At 50.0% G+C, this 13,373-nt stretch overlaps 1 protein-coding gene across 5 annotated transcripts in view; it reads left to right on the forward strand.

Annotated features, from left to right (window-relative positions):
- Window positions 1–5,226: 5,226 nt before the first annotated feature.
- Nrp2 (neuropilin 2) overlaps window positions 5,227–13,373 on the forward strand; it is a 113,328-nt gene continuing 105,181 nt past the window's right edge. For 3 of the 5 annotated variants that reach the window (XM_021167901.2, XM_021167983.2, XM_021168063.2), the window contains exon 1: window positions 5,257–6,183. In XM_021167901.2, the coding sequence (XP_021023560.1) occupies window positions 6,111–6,183 (73 nt within the window). In that variant the 5' untranslated portion in view covers window positions 5,257–6,110. Of the gene's footprint in view, window positions 6,184–13,373 lie in introns of all 5 variants that reach the window. The other 2 variants (XM_021168306.1, XM_021168222.2) reach the window with 1 other exon arrangement.

Here is a 13,373-nt window from a genome sequence, read left to right on the forward strand (position 1 = left end):
AAATCACAAGTACACCCAGCTATTTATATAGCTCACAGAATAACCCCACTCAAACTTAAGGATGAGTATTAATTTCAGCCTATGGAATTGTTTTTAAGTTCATGAGGAGTGAGAATAGGATTAGGAAAGAGCTGTAGACCAAATCCCAAACTAGGTAAGAATAAAGGTCACTTAAACCAATCCCTTATTCAGTGGGTGACTTGAAGACTTCAAAGGAACATTCAAGATCTTCTGAGAACCCCAAGGTTTCTTCTGTTCTACCTGCTTTCTGCAATGTCTTCTTGGCCTGGACCTCCAGCCAGGAACTCACAGAAGACCAGATTTAAGCCTGATTTCCCATGAATATTCTGGAAAACTCAAGAAAGCAAAGCAAGGTCACAAGTCATTAGATGACAGGAGCCGTGCCTCTTAACAGAGCCCTCCCTGCCTTTTCTGCCTTGGCAGCCAGAGCTGCACAGATGCCGAGATCTCCCCTGTTGGTGAACAAGTGTGGGAGCCTCAGAGTTATAAGGATGTGGAGTTTGCTGGGTTTCTATGGCAAAGGGCCAGCTTCTTATCAAAGGCTGCTCTGTCCAATATGGTAGGTGGTAAACACAAATCAACTTGATTAGTAGGTTGAAATACAACCTACAATTCAGTCCCTTGGTCACACTAGCCACATTTCAAATATGGAAAAGCCACATGGCATGTGATAAAAACTTTTACTGGGGAGACACACAGACAAGTCTCCTCACTCCGGATAGCCATTTAACAATAGATACAAACTACAAACACCACCAAAGTCACTGGTTTACCAATGAGTTTTATTGAGGTTACTTATAAGAATTTGGGTAATGGGTTGATTACAGGAACAGAAATGACTCAAAGAGAGCCGCATCACCAAGGTTCACCCCAGCATGGGGCGGCAGCGCACAGTGCTGGGAACCTGGAGCTCACTGCACAGCCTGCAGGCATATCAACAGGTTGGAGATTGTCCCTTGCACGTGACTCTGGTCTAAACCTCTTCCAGGTCTGCTCTCAGAGTCTTCTTTGCAGCTCAGCTCCCTTCCTTCTTAGAGGGACTTGCAGGTCTCTTGTTTGCTTGGGCAGAAAGGGTTCTAATGAATCTGGTCGGTTTCAGGGTCTTCCTGAAGCTATTTTGGGTTGTTTACTTTAACATTTTAAGAACCTCCCTGTTGAGCAATGGTAGTCCATGTCTTTAGGCCCAACAGGCGGACCTCCATGTTCAAGGCCACCCTGGTCTACAGAGAGAGTTCCAGGACAGCCGAAATGTTTCAGTCTCAGAGGAAACTCATACACGACACCAGGTGAAAAGCATGGGTTCTCCATCATGGTGAGTCGGTACCATAAAAAGGGTTTCTTTAGAGGAAGGCGTTTGTGGGGTCAGTCTTTTTGATGTTCCAAAGCCCCAAATGTACATAAATTAGCATTGAGGAGGGAACTCAGCTTCACGATGAACCCAAAGAGAGCAGAGGAAGCAGGAAGACTTCTGTTTTTTCTTGCCACGGGATATTTGAATATATTTTGCATTTGGTTGCCTCTTGTGTTTTATTTCCAAGGGTTCCTCCTGTCAAATTTAGGTCTAAGGCTGAGACACACAATTTGAAATGGGAAAGATTTCCATGAGAATCTGCAAGCATTCTGGGAACCCACTAAATACAATACCAAAAGAAACCATTAAGTGGTGTTCAAGTATGTGAAGGAAAAAAAAAATAAGTATTTTCAGAGTGTGTTGGGGGTGGGGGTAGATGGGGGGCTCCTATTGATCAGAACCTGGACTTCAACATCAAACAAGAGAGAGAATACAAAATGAGGATCTATTACATTTTAACCAAAGGTTTGCTTTTGAGACAGATGCAGCTAAACATTAACTGGGACAGAGCAGTAAATTACAGATTAAGATGTAATTATGCCTCCTATCTCTCCCTTTCAGGGTGAGAGCTTGTTGAAGCGAGGGCTCCGATAAGGGAACAGCATGTGACAGGTGGTGTCTATTGTGGAAGCATGAAAACTTCTGGAGCTTTGAGATCCTGTGTTCCCAGGAGGCAGAACCCCAGTGCCTGTCTGGTTTTCATGCCCCCTGCATAGTCACGCATCTATGAACACTTAATCCAATTTGATGAACACAAATGGAAAGGCATACCTGAAGAAGCTGCTAGCAGTAACCAGTGATGCTTGTATGGGGCGGGGGGAGGGAGGGAGGCTGAATCCAGCTCCACAAACTCCAATAACTGGCCCTCTGACCATGTTGCTCCAACTCTCCTTGCTACCCCAGATCATCTTTGAGGTGGTTTCCAAATAGGTTCTTAGGCCCACCACTTCTCAAAGTCACAAGGTAAAGCCAGGAGCTGCACCATTCTCACACTTTTGTGGATATATTCTTGGTGAGGCTCTCCCGGAATCTGAAACATCAGACCCCACCCCAAAAGTGTTCGCAGAGAAAGTATAAAGGGAGTACTTTTCCAAATATCCTTCAGTAGGAGATGCACCAAAGGCTGTACAGTAGATAGCATATATCAGAATTATTGTTCAATTGGCCTATGAGTCAAAATCATCTAAAACATGTGTAGGAAAAAGTAAAGATACCCAGAAGTCATCTCAGATTATGGAATTCTACCCACAAGGAGGCTGGTGACCCAAGAGATGGACTTTTAACACCTCCCCACCCTCCACGATTCCAATGCCCTTAAAGTTTGGGACTGTATAGCTCAGGATATCCTGACTTTCCACAGGAAGTGTCTGAGGACAGCTTCCTTTTAGTGTCATCTGGAAACTTGCTCTATGTTCTCCTAACCCTCTCCTCCCCATCTAAGGACCACCTATCATTATTATTATTATTATTGTTATTATTGTTATTATTAATTCATAATTAAGGATGGTGATGTGGGCATCCCAGCTGAGTGAGAGGCAAGTTCAGGAATCCTCACTTCACTACGAGCTGTTTGGGGGCCAGTTCCGCTATTGTTCAGAGCGGGCTGGAAGATTCAGTAGCCTGATTCTGAATTTCCCCTGGTCTGCTGAAGTCCTTTGAAAAGGCAGGAGCTTCCCAGCACCATTGTAGAGGCCTTTGGTGGCGTGGGCATTATTTATTGAGTGCTGCCCCCTAGAGGATTGGAAAAGCTCTGACCAGTTTGAGTCCCCAGGGGTTCTCCCTCCCTCTGGCCATCTGCAGAACAGGAAGCCTTCACTCCAGTGGACTGCAGTCAAGTCTTGCATGCAGAGCACAGAGGCTTCCAGGAAGCAAGTTAGCGCCCCCTTTAGAACACCTCTGAGAAAACGAAGATCCATAGTGGCAGAAGCAGGATCCAGGGACAGAACGCTGAATCTTACTGACTTTTCCCAGAACCAAGGAGAACCTTGGAAGCAGCTAGATGGGAACCCTCAAGTCTGAGGTCCCAAGCCCAGCAGTTCGGGGTTGTCATCCTATGGCTTCCCAATGGACTTTGTGTTTCTTTTTCTCTCTCCGGTCATCTCTCTGCCCTTTGTCATGTTCTCAGAAAGCTGCTGTGTGCATCTCTAGTCCAAGTAGGAATGTTTGATATGCCTGGAGAGCAGTGGGATTGTGACACTAAGTAACTCTTTCCTTGCAGGCACTGTTAGTGCAGATAGCCTTGTTTGTTTTTGGATTAGTGTTTTGCCAACAACACAAGCCGGGATTTGAGCTTAAGGTCCAAACTCCAGGCTTCCCCTCTTCCTTCATCAAAGAACCCAGGGAAGGGAAAGAAAGGATAAAGGAAATCAAAATTAGCCCCTATGAGTATTTGAGTGGTACGTGCGTGTGCACGTGTGTGCACGTGTGTGTGTGTGTGTGTGTGTGTGTGTGTGTGTGTGTTGCTCTCTGGAAGAACTCAGAGGGCCTCTAACTCCAGCCCTTTGCAGCCAGGCAGTTAAGATTAACCATGTGATATTCAGGCTCTGGACTTCCACTGGAAAATCCCTCATTTAACTAGTTGCAAATCACTTCTGATTCAATTTTGTTTGTGTTTATCTCCATGTAAATAACAGTTAAGTGAGAGTTACAGATTTTTTTTTTCAAACACTGGCTGTGATAAACAAAGCTAATGGCAAGTCCAGATAAGGAGAGAAACCACCCAGAAGAACCCATAAGTCCATGCTAAAGGGGGCGGGGGGGGGGATGGTATAGTCAGATGTTCATGTCCCTTCTCACCCAAACTTTATGTTTCTTAAATCTTCAGACTGCTAGGAAGGGGACTGAAAAGGTTGCCAGGTGTGCTCTGTTGGATCTTGATCATGGTAAAGCAAGGGTGCCTGGTGAATATGACAGTTGGGGATCACCCAGCTACCCTCAGAAATAAAGATGCAAGTGTTTTCTCCAACTGTTAGCTTATAGCGCCTTGAAACAGTTTTCATGTCTCCACTTAAAAATAGGTAACACAATGCTATTTTCTTTCTGTCAACATTGTGACCACAATACCTTGGGGAAACATGAACAGAAGTAGTTACAGTAGCAGTCCAAGAGGCCTCCCTGTACCTATACTATGTTGGAAGGTTGAAGGTGTATTGGGTGGCCGGGGAGGGGGGGGGGGATTTAATTGCCCGGAGAAATTCTTTATTCAATAAAATCGTCCCTCGTTTAAAGATAGTTACAAGTTAAGGGCACATGTTGAAGTAAATCCTAACCCAGACCGCAGAGGAGCCTGTTTGGGACACAACAAAGGATCTGAGAAGTAAGCCCAAAAAGTATTTGAGGTTTGGTTCAGAGAAGGCTAAAGGCTGACTGTGTGTGTCGCCGCCACGCTTTGCTGCCTCTGGGAACACAGAGCTGAGCCGCGGACTGGCTCCCTACGCCAAACGCGGTCCGCCACCCAACTCCTTCTGTAACGCCATTGCAGGTGGCATTGTGTTGGATTCTGAGTGTGTAGCATCTGAGTCTCGGAATTTAGGGGAAACAAGAATTTCCCGGGCTCCGCGGAGTTTCCCTCCGGCAGAGGCAGCGCGCCCTGAAGGGAGGGCGCTCCTTGCTCCCGGTGTGACACACCCGCAGCCCGGCACGGAGGTGCGTGGGGCGGGAGGGAGGTGCGGACTGGGAGAGGGGCGGCAGGGTTGCGTGGCACCTTAACTTTGATCGCGCGGCCGCGGGGCTGCGAGCCACTGCCGCCCCGCCCGAGCTGGGTGCCGCGGTCCTCGGCTCTGCGCCGCGCGTCTCCGCGGCTGCCTCTTTAATCAGGAACACAGAAGGGGCGGGCCCTGAGCGGGCGCGTAATCGGATCGCTCTGCCGTGGCTCTGACATCCACATGCTGCTCGGCCTGAAAAGGCGAGGGGGGAGCCTGAGGGGAGGCAGAGGAGGCGAGCAAGGCACCAGCCTGCAGCCCGCCCCCGGCACATCCTCTGAAGCACAGACACTCGGCCGGGCGCTGGGCGAGGTGGAGGTGAGGGCGGGCGCCAGCGAACTCGGAGAGCCGCTCACACACTCGCGGGCGATCCCAGCCGCCGCACCCGCAGCAACACCAGCAGCACTGGCCGCAGCAGCTTCCTGCCTCGCACTCCCCTCCAGAGACTGGCCGAGCGGGTGTAACCGCCGGGGGAGGCTCCAGCTTAGGGGAACCCAGAAAGGACAAGAGCCGGACGCCTGACTGCTTACCACTCCGCTTGTCCAGCGGTCGGTGCCTCTGCCCGCGTGTGTGTCCCGGGTGCCGGGGGACCTGTGTCAGTTTGCGCTTCTGAGATCACACAGCTGCCTAGGGGCCGTGTGATGCCCAGGGCAATTCTTGGCTTTGATTTTTATTATTATTACTATTATTTTGCGCTTAGCTTTCGGGAAACCCTCGTGATGTTGTAGGATAAAGGAAATGACACTTTGAGGAACTGGAGAGAACGTACACGCGTTTGGGTTTGAAGAGGAAACCGGTCTCCACTTCCCTAGCTTGCTCCCTCTTTGCTGATTTCAAGAGCTATCTCCTAGTGAGGTGGAGATATTCCAGCAAGAATAAAGGTGAAGACAGACTGCCAGGACCCAGGAGGAAAACGTTGATCGTTAGAGACCTTTGCAGAAGACACCACCAGGAAGAAAATTAGAGAGGAAAAACACAAAGACATAATTATAGGAGAGCCCACAAACCTAGCCCCGGAGAGAGCCTCTCTGTCAAAAATGGATATGTTTCCTCTTACCTGGGTTTTCTTAGCTCTGTACTTTTCAGGACACGAAGTGAGAAGCCAGCAAGGTAAGCCCTTCAAAGTTTTTCTATTCATTTTTACAAGGTTTCCCCTTTAAAGGCGACTGCTAATGGAGAGAAGCCACTGAGAAGCGCTCATGAGGAGGCTCCCTCAATACTCAATCATTTAAAGGGAGATCTCAGCGGCCTTCTTTACACCACCAGGCTGCTAAACCCAACTTTTCTCTCTTGCAAAGGGAGTGTGTATGTGTGTGTGTGTGTGTGTGTGTGTGTGTTTTGTAACAGAATTTGGCGGTGTTCAGATGTCACATATGGACTGAATCAAAGGTTTAAAAATACTACAAAGCCTTTGCATTACAGTTTTGGGGATTTTTTTTCCTCCCTGTCTTGAAGCAGAACACATCTCCCTTGAGTTTCCTCAACCTAGCCAGTGAAATATAAATCATTTGCATTCCCTCCACTTAGCTACATTGAGCAATGTTAGCTGAAGGGCTTGGGGAAAAAAAAGCAAGAGTCTAGCTTTGCTTTTCAGATGTGTGGATTCTTTGCAGACTGGGTGGATACATCTCAGAACCAGAGGGCTGAAGCTGGTGAAACAAGCCAGCTTGTGACCGCGATGGGAGCTTTCCCGTGGGCAGTTGATGGTCCCCACTCTCTCCTGAATCCCTGTGTTTTCTGGGAAAGCAAGTCATGTTCTTTAAATTTTTTCTTAAAAGAGAAAACAAACTGTATGACCCTCGGCAGTCTCTCCTCTTGTGAAGTGGTTAGAAACTTTTGAGTGGAATTTATTCTCAAGCACTGCCAAAAAGGGTGTGTGGACACAGGCTGCAGAGATAGGCACAGCAGGGCCTAGGAGAGGCCGGGGCCAGCTCTTGTGGAGTGCGACAAGGGCTACCTCTCTGAAAACAGGTCTCTGGTCTCTGGGAATGCGGTTCTTCCACCCTGGGACTGCTTCTGGGGGTGCTTCCCTCTGCTCTAAGACAGTGTCTGGAACCTGAAAAAAAAAATAACTATTAGCGTTTGCTCCTACAGGTGACTGGGGAAGAGGTCCCATCTACCAAGGAAATGGGGGAATGAGAGAAGGAGAGAGGAAAGACAGAGACAAAAACTCGGAGGAATGCTATTACCTTGAGGCACTTGGCGGAGTCAGGCAGCCGCAGTGGTGGGTCTCCTTCCCAGCCACCCTGGCGCCCCCGCACCGTGCTTGGCGGGTCCTGAGGCAAAAGCTTAGCTGCTACCAAGCTTCTTGTCCCTTCCCCAACACATACCTCCAGTCACTTTACCTGGGATACATATGGGTTTTATGTTTTGCTATCTTTTGGGGGGTTGGCGGATTGGGGAAAGCCGTTGAGATGCAAATCCAAGCCTTTGCAGCTCCCTCTCTGCTGTAACTGGTCCTATGGGCAACTGCAAAGCATGAGCCAAGGAAGGGTTGGGTGCAGGTCCGTCCTGGGGAAATTTTCTGGGCCTAGCATTCCATCTTGCCTTAATTCTGAATTCCCAGCTTGAATAGAAATTAAATTGCCTCCCACGGACCTGAATGCTGTGTAAATTATGTATGTGTGTGGTTTGCTGTGTATATGTATGTGTGTGTGCCCGCGCGCGCGCTCCTTGAGAATGCCCACGGCATATTATGTATTCAAGAACAGACTCCGGTAGGCCCCGGTGTGCGAGTGCGCGCACACTGGCAACACACACACACACACACACACACACACACACAACTTCAGGTTCCCTGTGATGTGCGAAGCGAAGGGATTGTAAAGACTTGGGGACCATCTCCTATCCCAGATGTTCGCACATCTGTCCCTGAGCACTGCGTGGAGCATGTGTACGTGTGTGTACGACACCCGCTCGGACCCACTCCTGCTCTGCCACCTGCCTCCCGCGCTCTCTGCAGAGCCCCCTCCCATCCCAATCTCTGGTCACGCTGCGTCACTTCCAGAGAAGCTCAAAAGCGCGGGGTGCGAAGCTCATCGCCCACTAAAAGCCTCGCGGGCAGCCTCGGTCCGGGGATGGGACCCGCCCAGAGTAGATATTATCCGGCTCCCCGAAAAGGTGATCAATCACCAGTCATGGTTTCAGTCGAGTAACTGATTGGTACCGGGAGACCTAGCCGGGGTGGCTAAGGGCGAGGCTAAGCTAGACCTCTGACTCACCCTATGTGCGCCCGCCAGGAGCTGGGCTGACCCTGGCACTACGGCAGCGGCAGGAACCTATTCCGAGAAGGAAAGAAGGTGGCGGGTACACGTGGGAGCAAGTGAGCAAATTCCCGGCCGGTCCGCTGTAGCTGGAAGGCTCTGGGGGCACCATGCATCCGGCTCCCCAGCGCATACCCTCCCGCCCGGGTCTGGAGGAGTCTGGGCAGCTGGGCTGGGCCGACTCGGAGCGCCCCCTCCTAGTCTCAGCGCTGTGCTAGGCGCTGCAAGCTCGCCGCAGCCCCTGGAGAACTAGCTTGTAGAAGCAAGGGGCCTGACGCCGAAAGATTCCCGTGTTAGCCTGGCCGAGAGGCAGGAAGCCGGGGTGGGATTGCAGCACCCAGGGCGGGGAGAGGCGGGAAGCAGCCTGGCAGCCTAAGCCGCAGGAATTCGCGCAACTCTCACAGCCTGCGGGTGCACAGTGCGGCTAGCGCCCGCCTGAGTGCACAAACAGGTGAAGAGCACGCCGTGCGGGCATCCACGTGGCCGAGACGTGGGCGCCCCCCAGCGCTCTCACCCCCATCCCCCAGCGCCGTCCCTACCGCCGCATCGATTTGTTTGGGCTACGCAGCAGAAACAGAGCTGAGCAATCCATAAACATTCTATTAGGCAAAAATATTCCCAGCAAAAGCAGAACCGAGGCTAAAGCCTCTGCTAAGTTGGCCGCCTAGGATTCCTCCAGGCCGGTCTCCCTCCTCCTCCTCCTCCTCCAGACTAAGGACACCCCTGGATAGAAGCCTGCGGCATTTCCCTGACGCTGCGGGTTGCCAGAAAGTTAGCTCGTGGCTGCGGCTTGTCCTCCAGATCAGCCACTGCAGTCGCCTGCAGGCTGATTGAGCCTCCCGCCCCCTCCCCCCTTCCTCGCTGCCCATGCCCACGTGGTGAAAAAAATACAGTGTTCACGACCAATGCTTCAGTTTCCCTGATTGATTTCTTTTTAATATCAACACAAGTTAATGGAGGCGAGGCAAGCTGTGATTAAACGGCTGTCCCCACCCCTCGCCTCGGGCTGCCTGCGCCCCTAGTGTGTCCCACCAGTCCCCTAAGTAGCATCAGCGTGGAGGACACGAGTAGACCGATTGTCCTAAGGTGGGTGTTGCGTGTGTGAGGGAGCGTGGAACGGATTGGGCGACACTCTGAGAATCTCCTGGGGTTCGGGGCACTGGAATCAGCTTTCCAGATCTAAGTAGCAGATACTCCCATCTGTGCCGCAGCTTCTGCGGCTCTGGTTGAATTTCTGCTGAAAGGGAAGGGACTGGACGCTCCAGTTTATTGGCATGGACTCCCTGCTTGGCTCTCTCTGCCTCCCTTCTTTTCAGTTTCTGACAGAGAGGAGAGCCCCCTGGCGCTAGCCGTTCCCCAACAGCGCTGAGCCACAGAACTGCTCTGGCAGAGTGGATCCGCAGGGGTTTGCTTTCTACCCTGGAAGTCACTCTCTCCTTGCTGCGGGTTCTTCACAAGGTGGCAACTCCCAGGCTTAAAGTCTCCTCCTTCCCCCCAACCCCTCAGTCCCCTGAGACCCACGGCTCGGAGCCAGAAAGAAGCCAGACCCTATAACCATCTATCTCCCCCTTCCTTCTTACTCCAGGAGTGCTTTGATCTGTGGTGGTCTTAAACCCCATTGCCATGGACATGGGCTGACTTAGCCTTCAATTCAACCTTCAGTCTGAGCTAGGTGATCAGATAAAAGGTGCAAATGGGCTGTGGGAGAGAGGACCCCGGGTTCAAACAAATCCTCTAACAGAAGCGGTGGTAGTCCAAGTGCTTGATACCCCCAAACGACCCGTGGCCATGCATGGGTATAATCATTTACAAGTAAAACAGTAAACTCCAGGATTCTGAATAGCCTACTTAGAGCTCTGGGGACCTGTCTCCTGCCCTCATTAAGTAAGTGCCCAGTCACTTTTTCCCCAGAAGCAAGCACTGGAGGTGGTGAGGCTGTTTTTTTGCCAACTGAGTACACAGTATAAAACAGGGGAGAGCGCCCCATAGGGCTTCAGGACAGGCCCCTACTTGTCCAGGATTCACCAGGTAGAATAGCAAATGCCCAGCAGCACCTCCAGGGTGAGGTTTTATGTCATCCCGTTGGAGTCCTCAGAGCACTCAACTGGCAAAGTGTGAGATTGAAAAGCTGCAGGGACTGGAGGCTGGGCTCTCCAGACAGGACCCCCGCTGTCTACCAAATGGCTCCAGCCCCCTGCTGTTCAATGGATAGTGGGCATTCTTCTTCAGGTTCTGTCTTCTAGGTATAAGAATAGTGAGGAGCAGGAACACCACTTCTTATGCAATGGGGCATATATGCAAGCAACAGTTATTGGGCAGGAGGAGATGGGGGCGGGGGCTGGTGGCGATGCTGAAGTTCCCAGGTCTTCTGTATCTCATTCAACTCTTCATTAGAGCATTCAAAAGAAAGAGCTGACTTGAGTGAACCAAGTGTGGGGCATTCTGAGCTGACAAAATTCAAGAGCCAGGCTCCGCTGATAGTTTTCAGAACCTGTTCCTCAAAGATCCAGTTTGCAAAGATCTTAAGGTGAGATTTTCCTTTGTGGAAAACACAAAGCATGCTAAGTAAAATGGAGAGGGGCATTGTCCCCTGATTGTGCCTTTTCCAGCCAGCAGATGAGACCAAACCAAATTGGAAGCCCTTGTGTGAAATGCTGGCCACGTTTATCCAACTCAACGCTGAACTAGGCCAATTTAAATATAACAAAACAGCAGAGTCACAGCAACCAATAGGAAGGAGGCCTCCTTACCTGAATCAGTTGGATTTGAAGCCCCTCTCTGCCTTAACCAGGTGAGGAAGGCAACTTGGACCTGACCAGCTCTCGTTTCTTCAGCCCTCTAATCTAAAACAGTACCCCCCTCCTCCCCGCCACACACACACACACACACACCTGCATGTGCACACACACACACACACACACACACACCTGCATGTGCACAAACACACACACACCTGCATGTGCACACACACACACCTGCATGTGCACACACACACACATCTGCATGTGCACACACACACACAGACACACCTGCATGTGCACGCGTGCACACACACACACACACACACACACACACTTAGCTGAGTCCTTCTATAGAACAACAAGTTACCAGACTGTGAATTAAATAGAAAAGCCAATTTGACCCAGGACCAAATTTATTGTTATTTTGTCTTTTGACAAGCATAACACATTTGAAATTCCTTGAACTAAGGAGATAGGACTTTTAAAAAGTGACCTCAGAGCAGGAGGTCATGGTGGCATGAACATATCTGAGGTATTTTATCATCTGACTATCCCTTGCCACCTTGAATGGCAGATGTGTCTTTTGAGGCCCAGGAGTTAGCCATTGTCCTGTTCTTTCCAAGAACAGACTCATCTCTAGCTTTTGAAGAGGATGGTTAATCCATTTCTGGAAGATACTACAGGAGTTGTGTGCCCCACCCCCACCCCCCTGCATTTCCCAAGGCTTTATCTGCCTTATAGAGAAAGGGGCCCAATATTTAACTGCTTCATTCCCAAGCAAGGTTTAGTGGGGTTGGATTCCAGGACACACTGGCCTTGTCCTGTGGCTGGCCCAGGAGAAAGCGTCTAAAGGTTTAGGAAGCTGTCAAGTTTAGATAAGACTGAGCCCCTATCCTATGGGACCTTGGTTGTATTAATAAGGAGAAATTAATTTTTAACCACTGGGAATGTTGCCAAATTATGTGACCTTTGGCAGACCAGCTGTGCTATAAAAATAAATCCCCCATTTCTGAAAATGCTGCTTCTCTCCAGTAGAACAATAACAACGTGGCAGTTGGGACAGAGACGCACAAGCAGGCAGGCTGGAGAAGAAAGGAGAGGAATGGGTGTTGACAAAAAAAAAAAAAAAAAAATGTGATGCTGTGAAACGTGACTGCAGACCTGAGCATCCTGCCTCTCTCCTGACACCCCACCCAGGGCTTCCAGGATGCCTGAAAGAGCGAGCACCCTCATGACAGGGAGCCAGGGAGCCTGTGTGCACGCAGGCAATGGAGAAGGTGTTAAGTGTTTCCAGCCTGCTCACACCCAGCCTTGAACACATCCCCCATTGTTCACACTGGCCAGTGACTGGCATGGGCAGAGAAAGGGGGTATTGAAAGGGGCAAAATATTTATCTTTTCCTAAATGCCATCAGTAAGTGTCCCTGAAGGCTGAGAGCACTGGTGTAGGACTGCAGAGCAGGAGCCAGATCAGCTGTCTGGGTTTGCAGTCCAACTCAGCCAATTGCCAGCTCTGCCTTCTAAGTACTCTGTGCCACTAGAGTGATTGATGGCATTGTGCCTCAGTTTCCCTATCTGTAAAAACATGTGTTTGATAACAGTTTCTACCTAGGATGGCTGTGCCTTGTGACATAACAGAACTGATGCTTGCTGAGTCTGTTCTGATGTCACTCTTCCGGTTAGCCATCTCATGCTCACACGAGGCACTTGCCAACCACTGTGGGAAGTTTATTTTATTTTTATGAGATTTATTCCCTCTCGGCTGTTCCCTCACTAAACCTTTGTGTTTTATAAGCACCAGCTTATCTCCTTCACAAAGTTTTCCACAGACCCATCACTCCTGCTGAATTCTCAGCTCAGCAAAGGGATGTGTCCTCTTCGAATTCTTTTCCTCCCTTCTTCTATTCTCCATGTTCTTGGTTCCACTCCTCCCCCATTCCAAATCTGTCTTTTTTCTTTCTGTTCTTTTCCCCTCCCCTTCCATCCTTCCTGGCTGAAAGTATGCTCAGCAGAAAATGCTGTAGTTAAGGCACTCTTCCGAATTTGTAATAACCTCTACTCAGGCATTAAGTCCCCAACAGCAACTGAACTCAAAAGAAAGTAGTCAGAAAGACAAAATGGCTTTTACCCAGCAAGACTCTTAATAATCCCAGACCCTCAAAAAGGGGCATGGTCTAATCCAGAAAAAGAAAGACTGGGTGAATGGGAATAAAATAAAAATTCTTCCCATCGCTTGCAGTGTACATGGCTCCTGGGAGAGGGGGGGTGGAGAGGAGAGGAGAGGAGAGGGGAGGGGA

Source organism: Mus caroli, chromosome 1, assembly GCF_900094665.2.
Source record: "Mus caroli chromosome 1, CAROLI_EIJ_v1.1, whole genome shotgun sequence".
NCBI classification, from domain to species: domain Eukaryota; kingdom Metazoa; phylum Chordata; class Mammalia; order Rodentia; family Muridae; genus Mus; species Mus caroli.